The sequence below is a fragment of the Apteryx mantelli genome, chromosome 13 (assembly GCF_036417845.1).
Source record: "Apteryx mantelli isolate bAptMan1 chromosome 13, bAptMan1.hap1, whole genome shotgun sequence".
Lineage (NCBI taxonomy): Eukaryota > Metazoa > Chordata > Aves > Apterygiformes > Apterygidae > Apteryx > Apteryx mantelli.
In genome coordinates, this window is record NC_089990.1 from 22,323,525 (window position 1) to 22,346,458 (window position 22,934).

At 44.5% G+C, this 22,934-nt stretch overlaps 1 protein-coding gene across 3 annotated transcripts in view; it reads right to left on the reverse strand.

The window, feature by feature from the left end:
* Nucleotides 1-2,460: 2,460 nt before the first annotated feature.
* AMOT (angiomotin) overlaps nucleotides 2,461-22,934 on the reverse strand; it is a 60,294-nt gene continuing 39,820 nt past the window's right edge. For all 3 annotated transcript variants that reach the window (XM_067304328.1, XM_067304326.1, XM_067304327.1), the window contains 7 exons: nucleotides 21,226-21,371; nucleotides 10,588-10,737; nucleotides 8,004-8,194; nucleotides 5,702-5,824; nucleotides 4,813-5,045; nucleotides 3,716-3,940; nucleotides 2,461-2,669 (listed from right to left, as the gene is read on the reverse strand). In XM_067304328.1, the coding sequence (XP_067160429.1) occupies nucleotides 2,569-2,669; nucleotides 3,716-3,940; nucleotides 4,813-5,045; nucleotides 5,702-5,824; nucleotides 8,004-8,194; nucleotides 10,588-10,737; nucleotides 21,226-21,371 (1,169 nt within the window). In that variant the 3' untranslated portion in view covers nucleotides 2,461-2,568. The remainder of the gene's footprint in view (nucleotides 2,670-3,715; nucleotides 3,941-4,812; nucleotides 5,046-5,701; nucleotides 5,825-8,003; nucleotides 8,195-10,587; nucleotides 10,738-21,225; nucleotides 21,372-22,934) is intronic.

Genomic DNA, 22,934 nt, shown 5'->3' on the forward strand with positions numbered 1-22,934 from the left:
ATACCTGCTGGGGAAAATCAGTTTTCTAAAACAGATTGTGTCAGTAAATGATCCAAGTTTTCCTATATGTTTTAGAATTAACATGGATCAACTGAGTTGGACAGTAAACAGCTGTACACAGAGCTGTACCTACAGCTGTAAAACTCCTTTCCTACTGCTGAAAAGCACTTGTAAAGATGGAATATAACTTTTCCTAACTTTAAAAGAACAGAAAAACACTCAAACATCTCTCTCCCTGAGACAGACACGCATATACACACACACCACAGGCATTCGATCTCCGTTATTGTTCATTCTAAGCCCAAACCACATTATGTAATATAGAAAATGATCCTGAAATGGCAGAAAGATGGACACAGTGACCTAATGAGAAAAGCTTCTCCTGCATTTCCAACAACTGTGAAGGAGGAAAAGAAATCACTTAAAATTGTCCAGAGTGGGCATTACTTCATATAATGGGATGGAATTAAGCCAACAGAAATAAATGTGAGCTATTCTCAGGGATGAGAACGAAGAGCCTGTTAACAGTTTGTCCAGAAAAGGATGGAGAACTAATTCAGACAAATTATTAAAACGTGCTTAGGGAAGGTCTACTGCACTGCCCAGAAAGATGTTGCCCCATATGGCAGAGACAGTCTAAGCCTTAAAGTGCAGCCCTGAAGTGTCTTACGCAGTGGTGAGGGAAGGGAGTTTGCTCGGTGTGTTAGAGAGGTCCTTGGCAAAGAGGTTACATACACATTTTGCCATCTCTAACTTCCGTGGGTCTAGGAATATAGGCTGAAGAACAGCAACAAGCAGCAAATCTGCTAGAATTGATGGGAACTGTTTGCCTTGCTTTTATAAGTAGCTATTTCTAAAGACAAACAGACTCCAAGTCACAGCTGCTCTATAGGCACTGCTGAGTCACCTGAGGGGCAGACAGAAAAGGAAAAGGCACTTTTCTCCTTTCACCTCCCAACCCTCCACAGGAAAATTCATGTTGTACCTGTTGATTTGGTAAGGCCATTTCACTTGGACACCGCATCAATAGCGTCAACTTAGTAAGAACTGAGGACATTCAGTAACTGTTGGATGATTAATTGCTTATTTTCCTTATTTCTGGAATGAAAGGGTCTGAAATCTGCCTACTCTAACGCTGCAAAGAAAGCTGAGACTAGTCAGGTTCCTGACATGTGACCATTGGCTAATTACACATTTTAACATTCAAGTTAAAAAAAAAAAAGTAATTTTTAGTAGAAATTAATATTGAAGTGTTTTAGTAATGCAAAGACAGTAACAAAAAGTCCTCAAACATTTACTTCTATTGGTCTTAATACCTCCTTATAGCATCTGCAACCAGAGTATTGCAGCATTTGTGCTAGTTCCCAAGATCTGAAAGAGAAACAGATCACTAAAATGCACAACTATCTTCTTTAACGATTCTGGGATATCCTTTAAGTTGCTCTCTCCAGTCAGATGATGAAAAATATTCTGGAAGACCACAATTTGCCATGTGAAACTTTACCCAAAGCTACTGTTTAAAGTTCTAGCTCTGAGGCACTGCTATATGAAAAAGAATCTAGTGTCTCTGAGAATGAGGGATGTACAAGGTAGAAGGGGATCTGAAATAGAGAAAGATCTGCTAAAGATCTCCACAGAGGTAGCAGATCAGTTTGCTAACACTGAAAAGCAAGGGGGCTTGCCACTTAGACTATTGTAAATTTGGAGTAATTCCACTAAGCTGGTGGGATAACAATGGCAGAAAACTGATCTAACAGAGATCAGGACTGAGCCTGCACACTGCTCCTCTTTATTTATGTAAAGCATGAATGCATTATATTATTTATTATCCACTGTATAAATTATTGAAAAAGTATTTATGTATGAAAGTATGGTGAACCTTCTGATGCAACTGAAAATGTCAAACGTGACATTAATCACTGGAGTTGTATCTTTTGTAAGAAATGGCACAATTTCAGAACTAAAAGAAAAATACAAATGTCAGCACACGGAAAATAGAAATCTTTCCAGCCTGTGAATATGAAATACTTATTTTGACTTCTCACATTGCGGGTAAAGAGAAGTCTCCCTTGACCGTAGCTCAGAAGTTTATAAAAGCTCCTCAGAATACCTGCATTCTGAAACCGTAAGCGATGCTCACAACCAGGGCCCACATTCTGGTTCTGATCACTGTAAGGCCATTACACCCATCTTACCATGTTCAAGCTAGATAATTAACCAACTACTGAGAGTAGGTACTTTTGCTTGTTTTTAAAAGACAAGACTTTAAAAAATACTGAAATGATATATAAAATGTAGTGCACCTAAGACCATGGTTTTTTTTCTCCAGACATTACCAGATCCAGTATTTAAAAAATAAGCAGGGAAACCTTCAAAGAACAAGTGTTACGGGGTTTTGATAATTTAGAACAAATTATAAATTAACCTGTCCATACTTTTGAGACATAATATACAAGAGCAAACAGCTGAGTGTTTTTTTATTACTCAGGTACTACAAATTTTCCCAATAAAAACGTCTTTAAAAAAATTCTTGCTATTGTATCCCAGCTCAGATCCCAGTTCAGCCTTTCAGATGAGGTATTCTACCATTTCTCCGTCTGGGAGGTCCTGCCCCACACTCTGAACAGGGGCTTTTCTTTCGAGAGTGCTGGAGTGGAAGAGTGGCCCATCTATGTTAGGAGGAGAAACAAAAGACAGACAATCAAAGCTGTAGCTTGAATCGATGACCCCCGCAAGCACAGGATTAGAAAGCTGAGGTTAATGTTTTAAAAGTCATCTTCTGTCATTGGCCAAAGGACCAATTGTTTAATATAAACAATTAATTTCTTCATGTTCATAGCCAGACAAATAGAGGTACTTTCTCAAATTCCCTTTAGGTACCTCCTACTGACATACAATGGCATATAAAACTAGACCAACTGCATTTAAATCAATGCAGTCATTGTAGACTTTCACCACAAAACCTGTTCACCTGTTGCCCTTGATACCCATTAAATAGCCTAGCATGGGCAAGAGGCACAGCAGACCAGCCAAAATTCACTCTTCCATAAAGAACAACATAATTGTATTGTGTCTGTAAGTAGAAGAGGCAAGGTTGTGTAATCTGCACTGATTTGGCAGGGTCGGCTGGAAAATGAGCCGCTCTTGCCAGCTTGGAGCTCTGTGGGAAGCAAATTCAGCTTCTGTGACAGTCACTGTCAAATGGATCTACTTATGCTAATGCTGAGGTCAGTCCTGCAACTGGGACAGTGCAATAACTAAATACCCTTCCTTCTTCTCCCTCCTTATCCGAGTCCACTTCACTTCGAATACCCACTAAAATGCCACGGCCAGTTTTTACAGCCCATTTTTATAAGCTGTTTAATTGTGAGCGTGCCACTTGCAATCTACTTCAGAGCAGACACCAACTCAGAGACTACTCTAAGATTAGCATATACCTGCTCCAATAGCTGAGGCAATCTTCAGTCTTGCTATACCTCTCCACCCAGTGTGTCCACTCTTACACTACCACTTAGGGCTTTTTTCTTAGGAGCGTTATAGGATACCCCTCAGAATGAGGTCAAACTTGTCCCTGAGAACCATCTGTCCTCCCAAAAACTAAACCCAGTTTTCCTGAGCTGGAAAAAAAGAAGACATGCAGAGCCAGTCCCATGGAGCAGAACGATGGTGAGTGAGTGGCAGGGGCCCCTCTGGGACAGCAGCTGAGCTTTGTTACCTGTCTTGTCCACACTGTAGGCCAGGCCAGTACCGGGGAGCCGCCCTGGGGTGGAAGCTGCCGTGGAAGATGCAGCTTTGCTTTGTTCATTCCCCCGGTCAGTCTGGGTGCTACAGTCTCTGCTGCCTGTTTTCGAGTGTGCTGACAGCAACGGGGTGGAAGGAAGGACTGGAGAGGGGGTGGAGGGAATGGATTCGGAGCGATATTCTGTTCCCAGCAGAACACCTTTGGGGAAAAAGAGAAGGAAATTTCACAGTCCCAGTAAACTAACGTGCATTTGTTCTGCTGCCCCTTTTCATAGTACTTGCTCTAGGATCTGGAAAGCACTCTGTGCTTCAGCAGACAGCACTAATTTACCTTTCTATAACACCTTTCACCACTGGCTACTGAAGTATCTAAAGAATGGCAGTGTCCTCCTGTTGCTGCATGCAAAGATACGCAAGTGGGCACTAACACCTTACTTCCCTATCTCCAAGAAGTGGCCCAGCTATGGCAGGGTAAACCTGCACACTCTGAAATCATCTGCAAGAGATTTTCACTTACATCTCAGGGTCTTTATTCTCACAGGGAGGAGCTTTGGACCTAGCTCCTCTCCAGGAAAAAAAAAAAAAAAAATCACCTAAAATTTGCTTTGTTACAACCCACTTTCTCCAAACAATGGTGTTGAGCCATTCCAGACAGGAGTCATGTTACAACACTACAGGATAGCAATCCTGATTAATCTCCCAGCTGGCTACTTATTCAAGGAGACTTTACACCTTCAGATAGCTGTAACAACCCAGCTGAAAGCAAGTGCTTGGGAATTCTGAAAACTAGATCCCAAACGTGTCTGAAGTCAGGTACCCAAACCAAGTGGGAATTAAGGCTTAAATATTTTAATGACAGAGCCTGGCCATCAGAAGTCACTGCTTCCCCAAAAGTGATTAAAACAAGCAGTTGTTCCAAATGTGTCCCATCTTGCTTGCAGTCAGCTTTACCACATGCTAGGTCGGTCAATCAGTCTGTCTTTCAGATGCACCTTCTTGCTGCTGCTGCTGCTGTCTCCCCTCTAAGTGGTGACTTGTGTATCTGAATTGCCACTGTTGTTTAAAACTTACCTAGGCTGCCTTTCCAGCTCTTGTCCTCCCTCTTCTCCTCCAGGATGGGAGTGCTGCTCAGTGTTGATGAGTGGGACAGCAAGCCCGAGCCAGCGTTTGAGATAGACATCAGCGACTTGGCGGGTCTCATCGAGGAGAGCTGGTCTGTCTTACCAGGCTCCTTCCGGGAGCGCTGCTGCAGGACTTTGATCATGGCATCCTTCTCGATGATCTGAGCGTGCAGAGTCTTGATCCTTTTCAAGAAGGACAAAGAGGAATAAAGTACCTGAATTGGTGTCTCCTCGACTGAGGCCTCAGTGTCCCTGTGGCCATGACCAGAACTCACTTAGGCATTTGGGGAGGCAGAGAGAGGATGCCAGTGAGCTTACTGCCTGCTCACTGGCCCCCCATTGCAGATCACACAACACACTTCCTTTACACATGCATGAGAGCACTTCACTGAGCTACCCACCCATCTTCGGAAGCTGGTTTGAGCAACACTGAAGAAGCTTTGAGACAGAGCTGAGAATTATGGTCAGGAAATGAGACCAATAGGAAGAAGAGGATTAACATTCTTTGGAGTCTGCACTGTGCCAAACCCCAGGGAAAACAGCTCTGTGGGACTCTTAAAAGATGGCTTAAAATTGGGGTCTGAGGAAGATGTCCTGAAGAAAGAAGGGAAATAAACAAGATGCAAAATCTAAGACAAGACTTTTTAGCATTAGCCCTCAGTGTTAATTTAGGTTTTGGATCGTCAGGCAGCTAGTTCCTTGGCCAAATAAGTGCCTGGCACCCTACAGTGTTGCTGCTGGTGCAGACGCAAGAATTCCTGGTTCTGAGGCACCTACCCCAGATAATTTATTTAAAATCTCGTCCTAAAGAAGCCAGATAGGAGCAAACTGCATGTTACCTGCCCTCCATGTCAAGACACCTCCTGTTGGCAAGCAGGATCTCTTCCTCTTCCTTCTGAATGCGAGCTTCCAGCGAGGTGTCATAGCTAGGGTTAGGCGAGTGGTTGATCACTGTCGTGTCCCTGAGAACAAGTAGTAGAGCAGATGAAGGACCACCTAAGTTTGCTGCTTTCCTCCTAGCAGCACAAAATGATTGCTCAAAAGTAACAAACAAGAATATCCATTTTTTTGAGTATAGGCTGGTTCAGTGTCTTCCAAAAATCCAACTCCCAGGCCTAATGAAGAAAGGGTTACAAAAATATGCAAGTCATTATAACAATACTCAATCAACTATCCATCCCATGCCAATCTATGATCTTTCTAACTGATTAACTGAACTACTGTAAACTGATTGACAGGGCAAATCCAAGGACAAGGGGAGGGGGGAAAATTGTATAGAACATCAGGCACTTTTCTACAATTGAGACAGTGCAAATTTAGCTTCAGATGTAAAGCTGTCCCTTCCCCATCTAACAGAGTCATACAGAGGATCTGAGTACCAAGAGAACAAGTCATCAAAATTTCGTAAGCAATTCTAAATAGCTTGGTCCAAACAACTTGGAGTAGGCTAAAAATCATTTTAGATTGACACTACATAGCACAAAATAGTTCAGTCCACTAACCAAAACATAATGTATAGCTCATCCTACTTGTTGCTGTTCAATCAGAATAAAGTTACTATGACACTAGCTCCAACTCATCGTAATGGACAATTTGTTCTCTCATATCCAGCAGGACTAAGAACTGGCTAGTGAATGTACCTTTAACCCTAAAACAAACAAACAAACAAACAATCAGGAACAGCAAAGCACCAAGCACTGAAGGGCACAAAGAAACCTAAACTGACCCAGATTCCTGCCTCTGCAGTAAAGCATCCTTCCTGCAACCTCCGCTTCTTAAGGGATACTCTTTTCTGCTATAAAAGAAAAGGGAAAACAAACTTGTGTACAGTGTAGAAGAGGCTGCCACTGGAATTAGTGGAATGCCTTCAGAGCCTTCTGCTTGTTTGCTTGTTTTCAGAAGGGTATACCCTACATCCCAACTGCACATAAACTTCCACAGCATTCATGCTAATGGAACGGTCTCTTTTAAGGGAGAAGCAGCCAGAAGGAAATGGAAAACTAGGTCTGAGAGGTTGGCTCTTTCTTGACTGGAAAGCATTCTTGTTCATTTAACAAAACCTGCACAGGCCCAACACATCTCCTCTCATTCTACGATGAACGATAGACCAGACTCCCACTTATCAGCGCATGCTGAAAATATAACATGGCTTCTAGGGACAAGTCGTAGCAGGGCCTTTAGGGAATCTCTGGAGAGGCAGAAAACAGTGCACAAGAAGCATCAATACCCTAAAATAACAGCCATGCTTCTGGAGCAAGATAAGATAACTCTTTAAATGCTAACCCAGCAGATTTGCAACTTTCCCCCTGGAATTCCAGGATGATGTTATGAGCTAGGAGCCTGGTTGTGATAACATCCCTATTTGAAGCTGGTTCATGAAACAAGCTAAAATAAAATCTGCTGCTGTTAAGAGTCAGAAACTAGTGAGCAGTAAAACTACTTGCAAACACTACCTAATGTTAAAAAATTGCACTTCAACAGCAGTTCTTGTTTACCAACTAGCTAAAACACTTGGGCCTATCTACAGTCATATTAAGTGTTTCTGGAGAGTTGCGTTGGAATGTGAGCTTGTTACCAAATTTCAGACACCCTTCCCTTCCCACCCCCACAAGCAATGCCCTCCATGCACAGCAGAAAGCTTTGAGCAGAATTTCCTAGTAGATGTCTCGGGTTAGTAACCATGTTGCGGATAATACCACGAAGTAATTTGCAAAAACATTCTGGAGAACAAGTAAGCCATTCAGGGTGAATGATGTGAATCACCAAGCTTACCCCATCTCACATGACTTCAGCGAGGACTGATTCCTGTTTAAAAACAAAACAAAACAAAAAAACCCTCCTCATACATCTATTTTGGAATCAATAGCTTCTAGGAATGGCTCAGAACAATTCTAGCCTGGAAAACGGCTCTTGCATGGTGGGGGAGGAATCTTTCCCTGGAAAAAAGCTTCTAATTTTTGGCAATTACACAGCTCCCAGGAAAAGCAGCCAAGCTCCACTTACATGCACAAGTTTCAGATGCCGTTTGGACCGTAAAGAGAGGTATCATGGGAGGGTGGTATGACAACATTCCTTGGTGGGAAATATGACTATCAAATGGAAAAAGAAAATAATCCCTGTACTATGAATAGTCTCATTTACCTCTGAGCAGCCACAGTTGCAGCTGCATCCAAAGCAAACTGTCTCATCACACTCTCCTCCAGGTATTTCTGTTCCCACTTGGTCATGTCAGCTTCCAGAGCAAGAATCCGTTCTTCCTTCTCACGCAGGAGCTCCATAAGCGCCGTGGCGTTGTACTCCGAGACGTTGGCAGCCTGAGACGTACCCTGGCGCTGATTTCCAAAAGCAAAACAAAAAGAAGTCTCAGGATGCATCTGTAAGACTCTGGGTTGGTTGATTTGCTTTGTGCGTGTGGGACAGAGGCTGGTGCAGAGCAGTACTGGCTTGACACAAGAACCCCTCGGAGTGCAACGCTGCAGCCTGTGCCGTGCTGGGCAGACTAGGTGATGCTCATGGTCTCTTTTAGAGCTTAAGCTGAAAGTTCAGCCTATCTCTGTCAAAACCTGGAAACAAGCTCATATAACGCAAGGAAGGTACCTTCTGTTTTACAAATGCTGGAGTTCAAAAGTCAAATCCCAGACACTGGACAACAGCTTCATTCACAACACCTGTGCTAGAGTGCTTCCTGGGACTACTCCAGAGCTGGTCAATACCAACAAGCATATATTTCCAATGGAAAATACTCCTTAAGACCATCTCCCACATGCAAAGCCACATGAACGTGCTGGAGAGCTGCATCATGTTACTCATGATACCTTCAGCCCATCCTTAATGCCTAAAGTAACACAGACTTACTTCCAGCACTGCTTCAGTCAAAAACTAACTAATGCCCTACTTTCAAGGGACTTGTACCGGTCTGTGCAAGAGCAGAACTGGGATACAGAAGTACAACTCACCTTAACACTCGGGTGCTCAAACTTGGACCAGGTGAACCAAGCAGCGTGAGAATGGCCCTACTGTCATAATCCCATTAAATAAATGCTTTTGTTAAATTTTCTGCTCCAAACCTCATAAGATACAGATTTTTTTTTTTTTAATGAAAGATCAATTTTAAGTGAGAAGTGTTTTATAATATTGACCAGTGATGAAAGGGTAACAGAAACAAGAGAACTGGACCAGGTAATTAACAGGAGTTATCCTACCTTCAAAAAAAATACATCCAAAATATTTTAAAAGGATCTGATTATTGAAATAATATGATCTCTGTGTACCTGGGGATTAAGTAACTGGGGATTAACAATAATTCAATTCTAAAGCAAGGTCTGGAAGACAGTGTTCCTCAAACATGAAAGAGAGCTGAGATTTGCTGTGCTAAAAGTCCAAATGATAAACATACAGCTTTATATGGGAGTCTTGTCTGGGACTGGCAGGATTAAAAATGCCAAAAAAAAAAAAAATCATTTAAAAGAAAAGAAGTTGGGCAGACAAGTTTTTTTTTGTTTTGGCTCAGGCTCAAAGTCAAAAGTTGTGGGGTCTGTAGTACCTAATCTAAAGCTAACATAGAAGAAACAAGTTTATCAAAGTACATTCATCATGCACATCTGTGTCAAACAGGAAGATTTTTTAAACAATTATTTTTTAAGCAAAAATGCCAGTATAGAATCTTTCCTTTTGAGACACTTCCAATAAAAGCACGCTAACTTGTTTCCTCTTAATTTAAGCAAACTTTTACCTATTGTGTCATTAGGAAGAGCATCAGTTAAACATCACAGCAATACAAGTAAAAATGAAGGAAGTCAACAATTTAATATGCTATGCATTTATAATGCCACATCCTTTACACAACTGGATTTTTAAATGCAATATGAAACAGCTCCCAAAACAATTATCTGTTAAATACAAGCTAGGTATGATGTAATTCATTCTTTTACCCCCTTTTACCATATGGGCACAGATGCACCGTCAAGTTTTAACTCACACTCACTTGCACACCATAACTCCTACTAAAACCAATACAAAAATATGATTAAGATTTAAGTATCTATTCCTACGTAGATGTGGCAGTTGAGGACTAAAATTAACCTGGAACTAAATGTGATTTAGAACGTAAGTCTGCATCCTATTTCCAGCCAAACTTACCAACCTGCCAGTTCACCTGTGTTTAACATACGTTGAAATAAACCTCAAACTGTACATCCCATTCATAACACCACTGCACAGTTTACTTCTTATTCCTTCCACGGAAGAAGATACAAGTTACAATTGGAAGAACATATTCTACGTGAAGCTTCTGTCACTTTGCATCAACTGCATTTATAGAATTGTTTTTCCACAGGCAAAAGCTTTTTAAAGGGCCTTTTCAGTTCAGCTGTTAAAGAATTTTATATAAAATCTCAAACTGCGAATAATATTTTTAAAAATAATATAAAATAATATATAACCAGGTTATTTAAAGATAGCCACAGAGCTAGATGCTATTCTATGTCTGAACCTCGCCACATGATGGATCTCCTATTGCTCCCTTATCTGAATTTTCTGGTTAAAGTGTAATACTTTAATCAACTGAAAAAAAGAAAAATCAAAGCCAGCAAGTCCATGACACTAGCTACCAAAATAAAATTTTTCTAATTTTAAAAGATGGAAAAAAATATTGCCCTCCTTTCATGCATGGTGTAACATTCAGTCCTACAAGAAAGGGAGCAGGGCACGGACAAACACTGGGTACCTGCTGCATGCGCAGAGATTCCAGCTCTCTCTCCAGCCGGGTCCGCAGCCGATGCTCCAGCTGCTCCCGCTTCTCGCACGCTGCCTGCAGCTGAACCAATGCCTGTTGCATCTTCTCCACCTTCTCAACGTAGACCTGCTTCTTTTTGAGCTGAAACACAGCAAAAAAGGTAACCTAAAACAAGCGAGTCAGCTTCCAGCTTTATAGACCCGACAGAGCACAGCGAGACCAGCCAGCGGGAACATTTCCAGGTTACTGCTTTAAGCGTGCCTCAGACTCCTGCTTCGGACTCCAGACACTCCGAATAGCTACGGCCTTTCCCCTCTCTGCTTTCCCGCTAGGCGCACTTCTCCTTTTTGTCCTCAGCATCCCCGCGGCAGCGATGGGGAAACCGAGGAAAGGATCTGCTGCAAGTGACCGAGAGGGGCGGCGCGCTGGAAGGGCGCAGGGGCTGGTAGAGGGAGCGCTTAGGCGAGGTGACGCACGCCAGCGAGCTCACCGTGGCAGAGACGGGGATTAGAGCCATCCACAAATTCGGAACACTTTTCCGGTGCAATCTTGAAAGTTGTTGGCAGCGGGTTTTAGGAGTTTTAGCAGAACCCAAATCAAGCACCGCAGGATCCTATCGCAGCCCCATAACAAAGTAAGGAACAGGGCCTGCGCTCCCTGCCCGCTGCAGCCAGGCTTACGCAGCAGTGCCGATGCTCATCTCGGCCCAGCGTGACCCGAGGGGCTCGGCCCCAGGCCTTGTCCCCACCCTCCCGTCCTCCCCCACCGCTCCTTCTGCAACCCAAGCTGCTACCTGCCCCCGGCCAGCGAGGAGCACGGCCCCAGCAAGGTTATCCACAGTACAGGCAGAATAAAACCAAAATAAAATATGAATAAAAACAACAGACTGAAACACACCCAGGGCCCAACTCTATTTTAATACATAGAATACTGCCCACCTACTATCATGATTTGCCATTAAGAAAGAAAGTAACAATTAGCATTAGCTGCTCTGCTGTAGCAAACGCGGGGCACGGCTTTTTAGGCTACGACTGTGATAAATGCTTAAATACAAAAAGAGTAGGAAGGCAGCAACTTTTCCCAACAGCCAGAGCCAAAGTCTAAAGCAGCACCACGATGCAAACCACAGATCCCCTCAAGCGAGTTCAAAAAGCTCCTGTACGAACTCACGGCAGAGAACTCCAACGAGGGGTATTAAAGGCAAAAGCCGCTACCTTAGCTCAGGAAGCCCTCATGGAAGCAGGGAGAGCAGCCCGAGAAAATATCACTGTTTGTTTGCCCTATTCTTACAGCATTCCCTAGGAATCGACTATACGATACGGTGGAGAGAGGATACTAGACTTGCTGGACTGTTGATCTGAACGCAATGAGCCACTTGCATCCTCCTTCCAAAAAGGTCTTATCATATTTTTCCTCAAAATTTTCACTTTTTACGCCCCTGTTCCTCAAAGCAATCCAGAGATTGCAATGCGAGTAGCAGAGAAGGAAACCTCCAGCCACTATTAATCCCAGACACGGTATCCTCTTCTTCTCTTTTTAAAGTCGGCAGGCATCTAATCTCACAGCGTGAATGTTGCTGCCCTAGAGCATTTTCCCCAAAGAAGTATTTTATAATAAAAGTTACAGTAAACAGTGATTAATCCAGCCAAAGGCCTTCCGACCAGGGCATGTACAGTAGAAAGATATTTTTATTCTTTAATTGCTCAAGATTTCAATCTTGTTCAGATTGGGAGGGACAAGAACATTTTAATACAATTTAATATTCAATTGCTGCTCTGCAGAAAAATCAATTAAAATGTTTTATTAAATAGATCTTTTTTATCCCAAATCATAGTGCTTAATAACACTGAATTAAGCTCTCTCAGACTCCAGTAAAGTATACATTAATGTAACAATTTTACAGTTAGATTAACAGTAGCTCAAAGGAGTTGGGTAACCAGCCAAAAATGATAATCTGAGCCAGCTGCAGAGCCCAGAAATCAAGAGCACCTCATCCCTTGGTTTTGCACACAAGCTTATTTTCCTGCACATGTGTAAGAACAACCTAATAAACTCACTACCAGAGAAATGCAATGCATCAAGCTGAATAATAACCTAGCGAAAATCAGAGCGCTCCCATTCTTCTCTGTACAAAATGAAGGAAGGACCTGTGGTCTCCCAACAGCTACTACAAAGTACTTAAATTTCCTAAAAAAACAAAACAAAAAACAAACAAACAAACAAACAAACAACACACAGGTAAAATTCTCCTTGCAAAAGGTAGCTGATGACAACATTTTACCAGTTTCATAATTAATACACCTGGGAATGTGTATGTGTGGATTAACTTTTTGGCCTACATTCAAAGAATAGCAAGAGCCCAGCCAAAAGAAGAATTAGGACACTGAAATTCCACTGAAACGTTCCCTTTGAAAGTGCTCCCACGAGCCCAACCTGCAGGTGAAACGTTGCAACACGCGCTCTTGCCTAACTTACTAGCACTGCCTGCACACGCACCAGGCCTAAAGTGCAGGCACGGCTTGCTCAGTGGCTCTTCAAAGACTGCAGACTTTCTTTTCTTTTCTCCTTCACAAAATACACTTCATCTTCCTGTGTCAATAAGAATTATAAATGTTAGAAAATTTGGTGGTTTTGTGTGTTTTTTTTAATGGCTTAAGCACAGATTTAATTCAGGAATCCTTCAAATCATTTCCAATTCGGTGGAATACAGACACTCAGTAAGTTTCCAATACATGCATGCGCTACAGAAAATACAGCTTTCCTAATGTGTCTTTTGACACAACTATCCTTTCTATAAGAGAGGGGGTTATTTCATGCATGGACTGCGCTCAGCCAACCCGCAGCATATCCTGGGGGTGTCTTTCACTTCCAGCTCTGCCATCGCGGCTCCTGCACATAATTGTGAAGAACAATTTACCTTCACATGAACCAGGATTCTCGGCCCAAGTTGTACCAGCGAAGTCTAATTTATTTTTTTTTAAACTCTGACTAGATTGCTCCTCTCAATGTAGAGAGGAGCAGCAATACTTCTCCCAAGCACAGAGGGATTTCATTACGGCAAGCCGAGAGCATGGGGATGTTTTCTTAAGACAGGAATTGGAATCAGTTTCCTGAGCACCGGCAGCGTGCTGCAGACGGACGGGAGATGGGAGGAAGGAGGACAGGCAGGGTGCTGAGGCTTGCTCCCGGGCATATGCCTCAGATCGCCCACTCTCCCTCCACCAGCGCCGAACCCAAAGCGGCTGCCGTGTGCCAGCGGCCCCAGCAGCCGCCGCCACGGGGGGACAGCACCCGAGGCCGCTGCACTAGGCCTCCCAGTGAACACGTGCTCTGGATAAGAGCTCGTTCCTGAACCTTTACGAGGACGCAGTCACACCCTTCCAGGCGTAATTTCAAATAAATTTGACAAGATGATAATTTTCCTTTTGATAGTACTGCACTTAACTAAGGAGCAAGCTTATGTTCACATAATGTATTGCAACTATTTTGCCTTGAAGGGTGCTCTGAAAATACAGAGCACTTATAATATCTTTATTATAACACCTCTTTAAGACCGTAAGATCTCAAATAACCTCCGTGCATGTCTGGAAGCACGGCAGAGCACTTCAGCAGGGCTGCACTCCTCCCCAGCGTCTCCTACAGCACGTGGGACAACTTTAATAGAGTGCATACCTTCTCCAGGTCAATCCCTAACTGCTTTAGAAAATGTCCTAACCAGATGCTAGAGGCCAGGCTTCAACTCTATCAGCAGTGTTTTCTAATTTGACCGTTCAAAACAAGAGCAGTCACTTTGCAGTTCACATCCACTAAGATGCTTACATAAATTCTGCAACAGGACTGAGGACAAGAAAAAGGAAAATCGAGCAAGTGAGGACAGCCTTGGGGCTCCCTGTACGAATGTGATGCACAAAAATGTAAATTGATGCAGGAGACACCCCAGAGAGATCCCCTGGCTTCCTGATCAAGTCCGTCTGTCTTCATTTCTTTTCCTCCTTCCCTTGTCAAAACTGCTTTCCGCCGCTGAGGGCTGGCTGGGAGGCTCCAGTGCACAGACGCAGGATACACTCGGGATGCGGGGATGACGTTGCTCACGAGATCTGGCTGGCCTGAAGAGCAATCTGTTTCCAGCTTAGTCAGAGAGGTTCACCACCTGAAAATGCCTGCGCGCTGATGTCCCCTTGCTACGGGGCTTCCAGCACAGGGAAGTGAATCAGCCGCTTGGAACGTACAGGAACGAAATGATTAAACAAATACATTCACTGAACCACGGGAAGCGGGAACTGGTCCTCAGCAGCTCTTCGCACAACAGACTTCCCATGAGGATGTAACGCCGGGCAGCCGGCAACCTGGAGGTTTCCTCGCTACAGAAAGCATTCGCATGGTCCAAAACCGACGGCTAAGGACAAAGCGGTCCCCTCAGATAGGAGCAGCGGATTATCACTGTAACCGCCCACCAGGAAAGCGGTCACCTTTCTAAAAGGTGAATGAACTCTGCTCCTTGCTTTGATCTAGGCTTCTCAGCCACGCAGTCTCTTCCAGAGACCCCGAGCCAGCGGAGCAGAAAGGCTCTGAAGAGGACACGGAGGTTTCCCGCACGCAGCGTGGGGAGCGGGGACCCCCGGGGATGAGGAGTTTCCGCTGTCGGGTCACTAGGCACCCAGCAGAGGAGGCTGTGACACCTCTGGACTGGCGCTGCCTCTGCGCAACAAACGCGGCCCCAGACGCGGCAGGTGACCGGCAAGAAAGGACCTTCCTCCGCCAGAGATCCATCGCTGCCACATGGGTTACTCAGAAAAGTGTTTTTCTGGGGAAGACGAGGGGAATTCCTGCACGGCCAGCCGTGATCCCGAAACCCTCCCAGGCATTTTGACAAACCCAGCGATTACCTTCTTCCTCTTGGACAGCTCCTACTTCTGCAAATTGGTAACACTCATCAGCATCTGCTTGTCTCCCACCCACTATTTCTGATGTCTTCAAAGTCCTTTCTTTAATATATTCAGGGTGTTTTCATTATATTCTGGGTTTATCCTAAAGCTGAATGCATTTTCAGCTGCAGCTGAAAATGCGTTTCCCCACAGGAATTTGCTTGCTATGGCAGAAATGCAGTATTAAAAAAAAAAAAAAAAAAGGCCAGCAAGCACGTTTAAACCACCTCTCCCTCTTGCAGTTGGAATATATTCCTCTCGGGTGCCTTTGAACCCGCAGTTTGTTTGAATTCAGGCCCAACGAGGCGCCACCGGCCCCAGTGAGAACTCATGCTGAAGCAATTTGGTAACGCTATTCCCTTGCTAGGGAGTAGCACTTGTTGCATGGAAATGCCATAATGTCGCCTCTCCGCTTGTTTGTGTTAAAGTTAGTTATAACTCTCAAAGCCACCTCTGGAAAATTACTAACAGGCAGAATATGAGAGGTAGAGACATGGTAATAAAAAGCCAGTTCTGCATCATTACAGAGCTACAGGTCATTAAACACACACGCACGTTACAGGGAAGAAGGGGAATTTTCTCACCTTTCCACTCTACCCATCCATGAACAGTAAAACTTTCCAAAAGCGTTCCCTTTAAAAGCAACTCTGTCCTGAAAGGAAGAGTCACATAGCTCTGAGAGTCTCTGCAAAGTGAGGCAAAGCTTGTAGGGACTAGGAATATCTTTTTATAGACCCACAGACACGACTGAAGAAAAGAACAGACAAGCCTTCAAGCACTCAAACTCTCCTTCGGGTCTCTTCCCTACAAGCCCGAGCTCTGTTCCGAAAGCATCCCAGATACAGCGTATAAAGTACAATAGCCGTCATTTGGAAATGAATGGTTCTGCCTTTCCCCCCGGACAGAACTCCCAGTGTTGTCAGAAATAGCGCACTATTTCTCTCCACAATAGCTGAGTGGGAAATGAATATAGTATCTAAGCTCTGGTATCTGGTTTATGTTGAATTCTGATGGCTGAAGGATCGTACAGCCTCTAAATTGAAGCCATTTTGAGGAAGGATATTTCATTCACTCTGCTTCCCTTCCCCCCCTTCCCAGTGCTTCTCTGGTAGTGGGGATGTCGAGCTTTGCTTTCTGCTGTGTGTGTGTGAAGATGGCAGAGTGGATGGATATTTATATCTTAGTGGTAGTCACTATTTTTCAAAACTTAAGGCATTTGTGAAGTGGTGGCGCAAGGGAGTACAAGTTACACTAATAAATATATATCTTTAAAAAACAAAAAACAAAAAAACTTGAAGCGTGGTCTTCCACGGTAAGAATCAACTAGGGTAAGCAGAAGTGACCAAACTCAATGAGAGCTCTAAAAATTGCTTTTAAAGTGTAAAAGCAGTAGCAGTTGTACCCTCTACATGCAGCAATTATGGTTAGGTAAAACATCTGGCATTAAACCACCTCTGTGGTGCAGTATTACAAGCCTGGTGAGGGCTCTGAAGAAGCCAGCCTGCATCTCGAGTCTGGCAGACCGGTCAGGATGCTCCGTTCCGTAAACCCTGCAATTCTCCCGTGGCTCAGAGCAAAGGGAAGTTTAACATCGTGCTCCATTTGCTGAAGGCTCTTAGGGTGTATGCTGGCAGATGCTGGCTAACGCATGGTAACGTGACTATTTTAAACGCTCCCACATAGAGGCCAACCGTGACTGTCCACCAACTACGCGCTTGCTGCGCACAGCAGCCATTCAAACGTTTACAGCAAAATTGAGGCTACCATGGCAATCCATGCTCCAAAAAAGGAGAACTTTTAGTTGATAGTACTGTTACCGCTGACCAGTTCTGATTGCAATATATATTTTTAAGCCAGCATGCGTTTTACTTCAAATGTATTCAACTTATCTCAAATTTATTGTGTGTAATGAAAATAATCTAAAGTTTTGATTTAAAAAAAAAAGAACAGACTAACACTTCACTAGAAACAAATTTGATGGGCTGCTGACTTAAGCATTACTGTGAAACATCTAGTAAAGGGAAGAATGAAAATGGAAAAGTGAAAATAAGGGTTATATTACTGCACATCTTTATGTATAGTAGAGAAGTCATAAAGTTTAAATATTACATATACAACATATACACACTTTGCAAGTCTGTTTGTAGACATATTTAAGTTTGTTTTAAATACCCATGATCTCTCACCCATTTTACCACTTTGCAGAAATAAACTCCACACTACCTAGTTTTAATGGCAGCTTATCCTAAACTTGAAAAGTCATTTCACCGTTCCTAACAGACTGGGGAAAATACGCTGTGAATGTCCGCTTTTGCTTTTGACTGCTTCACACTATATTTAGGTATCTCCAAGAGCATTCCTTTCCTCCGTAACATTTAGCATCCATGTTTCTCTTTCTTCCCTCTATCTTGGACACTAGAATCCAACACATATAAAATCTCACAGTGATCCGTAGGAGTAGACAAATAGCTGTATTTTACTTATGGGTGTTTTTGCCCAAGCTGGCAATACAGGCACAGGACTTTAAAAAGAATCTGGAAGTTCTGATTCCACAGCAACATTTGAATTCAGCTATAGCGATATGTGGCTTAGAGCACTCAAAATGGAAACAAAATATTCTTTTTAATAAAGAATCTGGTGAATACAAGGCAGGATAACTCTGCTTAATAGGAAGTCAAAAAGGAAGGAGAAAAAAGCTGAAAACTCACATTACAGGATGCAACAACTGAAATATGCACACCCCCCTCAGGCCTCGAGCCAGAGTGGCTGCCAAACCCTAGCGTAAGAAACTCCACCCTCTTCTGCAGGACGAGTTTGGAAATTCCTGACAATTGCAGGGACTAGCAACTCAAATGAAGCTGGCAGGAATAAAAGAAATAATTGACAAATTGTTCATATATCCTGGTCACTGAATGCCACTAACTCAGGATGACATTGAGTTCTTTTTCAACGGTGCTCCGAGCACTGAACAGCTTGCTTGGCTGTCTTTCGGAAAGCTACCAAACAGCTCAGGGACTTGAGAAGTTCCCACAATTTAATGCTAATGAGGCAAAAAATGCTTTAAAATCGTATTTCATTAAAAAGTGATTTGGGAAACCTGCAAAAGTGACTCTTCACCCCTTCTTTTTTCCCTTTATTTCCCCTCACCTCTAGGAAAAAGCAGAGTTAATTCCTGCTCCCTGAGACGCTTCCATATTTATCTACAACAGGAAGGGTGGCACTTCCTGAGCACCCTGGGATTCGAGCAAAGGTTGGATGCAAATGACCCCAAGCCCTCATGCAAGCAAGACTAGGGCATTTCACTCAAAATCAGCGTATGCACATTTGTGTGTTTTTTAAGGTACTGTGCAACCTAGCCCAGATTTACTTACTTTACTATTTTACCTAGGCAGAGTATTTTGCAGCAGCACCATATTCAATTCTTCTGGTAAAATGAGGCAGTCTTTTAAAAAGAAATACATGCAATATACATACAACATACGAAGAAATTCATACAATTATTATTGCCTCTAAAGGCTCCAACTTCACCTCGAGGAAGCCAATACTAGCACCTACACAGAGGTTCGACCTAGCCGAGCGCTGTGCGTGCTGGCCCTGGCTGATCACGGCACCTGTACGCGTGCTGACTCCAAGCAGGCGCATAGTTCCACAGAAGCCGCGAGGATGTCTTGCGTGCTTAATCTCACACCAGATTTTTAGAGTTTCTTAATGACAGCCAAAGAGCCCAATATATTGCAGGCTCAAATGACAGAACAGCTTTAGATACAAACAGAATCACCTCATGTTTAAACTATCCTCACCTAATAATCTCCTTCCTCCTGAGCAACGGAGGTGCAAGTCTGCTGTGCCAGGAGATGTTGCAATTCTAGGGAAATCAACGGACCTGTAGCTGCGCATGTCGGGGCTGAAAACAGCCTGCGATATTTAAGCTTCTTCTGACTCTGCTCTTGGGGGGGGGGGGGGGGGGTTGTTGTTTTTTATTATTGTAATTTGTATACATAGAGAAGCTGGTTCCCCAGAGACGAGGCAGGGCCTGGCAACGCTAAGCGCTATAGAAATGAAAGCTCCCTGCCCCAGGAGCTCAGAGCCCAAGCCCAGGACCCGAGCTGACAGGCGGGAGCACACACGCGGCGCAGGCCAAGCGAGACAAACTCTGCATTAGCATGAGAGGCAGTAGGCTTTGTGGCTAGCCACCGCCAACCCTGTCATGGGCATCACGGCAAAGAACAGCTCAAAGCAGCTTTGCCGGTGCTTGCAGAGAAGGTGAAGGCAGCCTGGGAGAAAGCACTGAGGTGCTTGTTCAGTGGGAGGGGGGGAAAAACAGGGCAGTTGGTAGAAGACACCCTCACAACAACAAGGAAAGAAAACAACAGGATGGGGTTAACCATGAGGGTCCTGGAAAGCAAAGACCAACAGCCTGTATTTGATGTGGCGGAGAAAGGGAAGCAAGGCGGGGAATTGGGGAGAGGGGCTGATATGGCCAAAGCATGATGACAGGTAACCCTGCATCAGCACCTGCCTGAGCAGAGCAGATCCAGGAAGGGAGAGACCGAGGGAGGCCTGCTGTGAAACAGAAGTGATTAAAAGTGTCCTGCAAGGGACAAAAATGAGGGACAGCAGGAAAAGAAATGGACAGGGGGATTCAGGGGAAGGGGTACTGGGGCAAATACAGAGCTTACAAAAGAGCAGACTAAAATTAAGAAATGGCTACATCTGTGCCAGGAGATAGGAGGAAGGCAGACAAGACGAGAGGAGGATGCTCACTTTATTTGAGCAGCATCCTCTGCTGGAGCAGGGGACCCTGAATGGAGAGTGGAGTGGAAGCAGACAAGGGGAGGGTTTGAGCAACATCTCCAAGATGGCAAGACGCAGCTGGATGTAGGCACTGTGCGCAACTGAGGGAGGTGGTGAGAGCTGGTAGGCAGGCAGATGGCAGAACTGAAGGAGGAGACAACAAATCTGCAGTGGAGGAAGTCTGCTTGGTCATGAGATTTCCTCCAGAGGCTCTCTATGGAGGAAGAGTAGGAGTAAAGGAAGCAGAGGCTGAAAGCGGGAAATGGAGCCTTGGAGAGGAAAGGAGTAGGCAGGAGGAAAGAGGACGGACACTATGACACAGAAGGGCAGGGAGGTGGGAGCCATGCGTGAGTGGCAGGGACAAGGCTGCAAAAGACACTGCTGCGAAAGCTGCCCAGCTAAGCAGCTCAAATGCATTAGTCCCTCTCGGGAGGGCGGGAGGAAGGGAGGGGAGAGAAAACAACCAAGGTCATGCGCAGCTTGTTATGAATGCTGGGCACACACCACGATCTGCATGGCTGTGCTCCACGATAACCCGGTGTAAGAGGAACACCTGGCAAGGGGACAAGCTGGGCTCCTTTGCTATTAGTTAAAAGTCCACCCAGACCCAACTTCTGCCAAGTTCAGGAGGTTACCAGGGCCGGAATTTCAGTTCCAGCCCACTTTGATCAGTTAAAACAAAAAGAAAATGCAATGTGGCTGCTTAGACAAAAGCTCTTCCAAGGAAAGAGAGATTTGTGGCTTATCTGTGCGTAGTTCAGTGGTTTAGCTAACCAACACAAAGCTAAGCCGATATAAACAGCTTTGAAGCAAGCAGATTTCCTCCTAATTTGCACCAGACAAACTTATTCCCACAGTCACTTTTACTGGAACAGGAGCTATCCTAGTTTCTCTCTCCCAGCATCCTTACCTCCTCCTCCAGTTTCACCACCTTGGCCTGAGCATTGTTCAAGGCCTGGTCTCGGATCTCGATGTGTCTTCGCTGGTCCTCGTTTGTGGAGCGTGCAGCAGCCAGTTCTATTTCCAGTTTCTCCTTTTCCCGCTGTGTTTCCTTGTCTATCAAAATAAAGTTAGAACTGTCAATAGACAGCAGTCTTTCTCTACCCAGCTTTCAGGAGTCCTTCACTTCACAGGTGAAGGAAAGACGGGGCAACTTTTACTGGAACTCCCTAAAAAAGAGAATGCAAATCTATTGCTAAGGGGAAAAAAGTGCCTGGCTTTCAAGGAAGAGAAGAATTTGCAACCCTGAAAAACAGGCATGGCACTTCAAGTAACAATGCGCCACAGTGCTAGCGAGGAGGGGTAGAAGGTGCATCACTCAGTACAGTTAGGCAATTTGCTCTGATTATACAGACGGCTAGTGAAACTTGGCACCTCTTCACCTCTGATATTTCAGCACTGGAAAACAAACTGAGTAATTTTAATATCCCAGGCTGGGGAGAGGAGCTGGTAGACTTCTGTGCCTGAAAGACTTGTGCTCCTTTTCTCCACACTGATCCCACAAAGAGGAAGGCGGCTCTGCCTGGGGTAGCTGTCCTCCTTCTCGGAGTACCACCCACTTGTCCCACTTTGCTGGTAGTTTCACAAGAGGAGCCAGGAAACAAGTGAGCAATGAAAACTCCTCAGTCCTCTTCTGCTGCCCTTAAAAATGACTCTCTGGGCCAGAACTGAGGCACCTGCCCTGGTCAAAGCAGACCTGCAGTCCAGGAAAGCCTTTTGCCCAGCACTGCGAGTTCATGCCCAAAGCTTTAAAACCACTCCAAACCCAGCAACACTTCCTTTTCAGCTGCTCTCCAGAAAGAGCTGGACCTGGTGGGAGCAGCTACACCGTTTCAAGAACGGGGTGACTGACTTCATTAGAAAAAATAAACTGGACAAAATATCTGGGGACTGGAGAAATTATCACACAAGCGTGTAAAGCAAAGCCACAACAGAGAGCTGATGTCCTCTGCATGTGTTGTCATTCTCAGCTCAAGCCAGCCAGCTACAATGATAACATTAGCACACTCACTGGCTACATAACCACAGAATACTCCCTGGAGTGATCTACACCCAGCGCTGATGACACCAGAGAAACTGCATTCCAGAAACCAATATCCCACGACAAAGGAATGAGGACAAGGAGTGGAAGGCTTGAAAAACAGGAACTAGATCCTGGGTGTTAGGAGAGACTGCATATGGAGTACACAGGCCCGTTTGTGCAAGCATCTGCATAACTATATTTACAGGACCACAATTATTCCCTTTCTTCTGCCAGCAGAGAGCCCAGAGCAAAGCTTTAGCAAGACGGCATAGCTGCAGATTCCCTTCTGCTAGGGAAGCTGTGCAGCCCACACAGAGGTTGCAAAAGCAAGCTGTGCACAAACAGAGCGCTCCAGAACCCTGCAGAGCAAACTCAGATCACAACTCAGAGGTAGCTCATGCCGTAAGAACACAGGGTTAGAGACTAATATTACCAGCAGCCTATTCTTTTACCCATTTCCCCCACCCCAGTATTTCTCTTCCATCCAGGAGATGAGTTGCTGCCAGCGTCAGCCTGCTACAGCATATTGCAGAAGATGGGTAGAGATGAGACAGGGTGGCATTACGCCAGAAGGTATCAATCAGTGCCAACAGTCT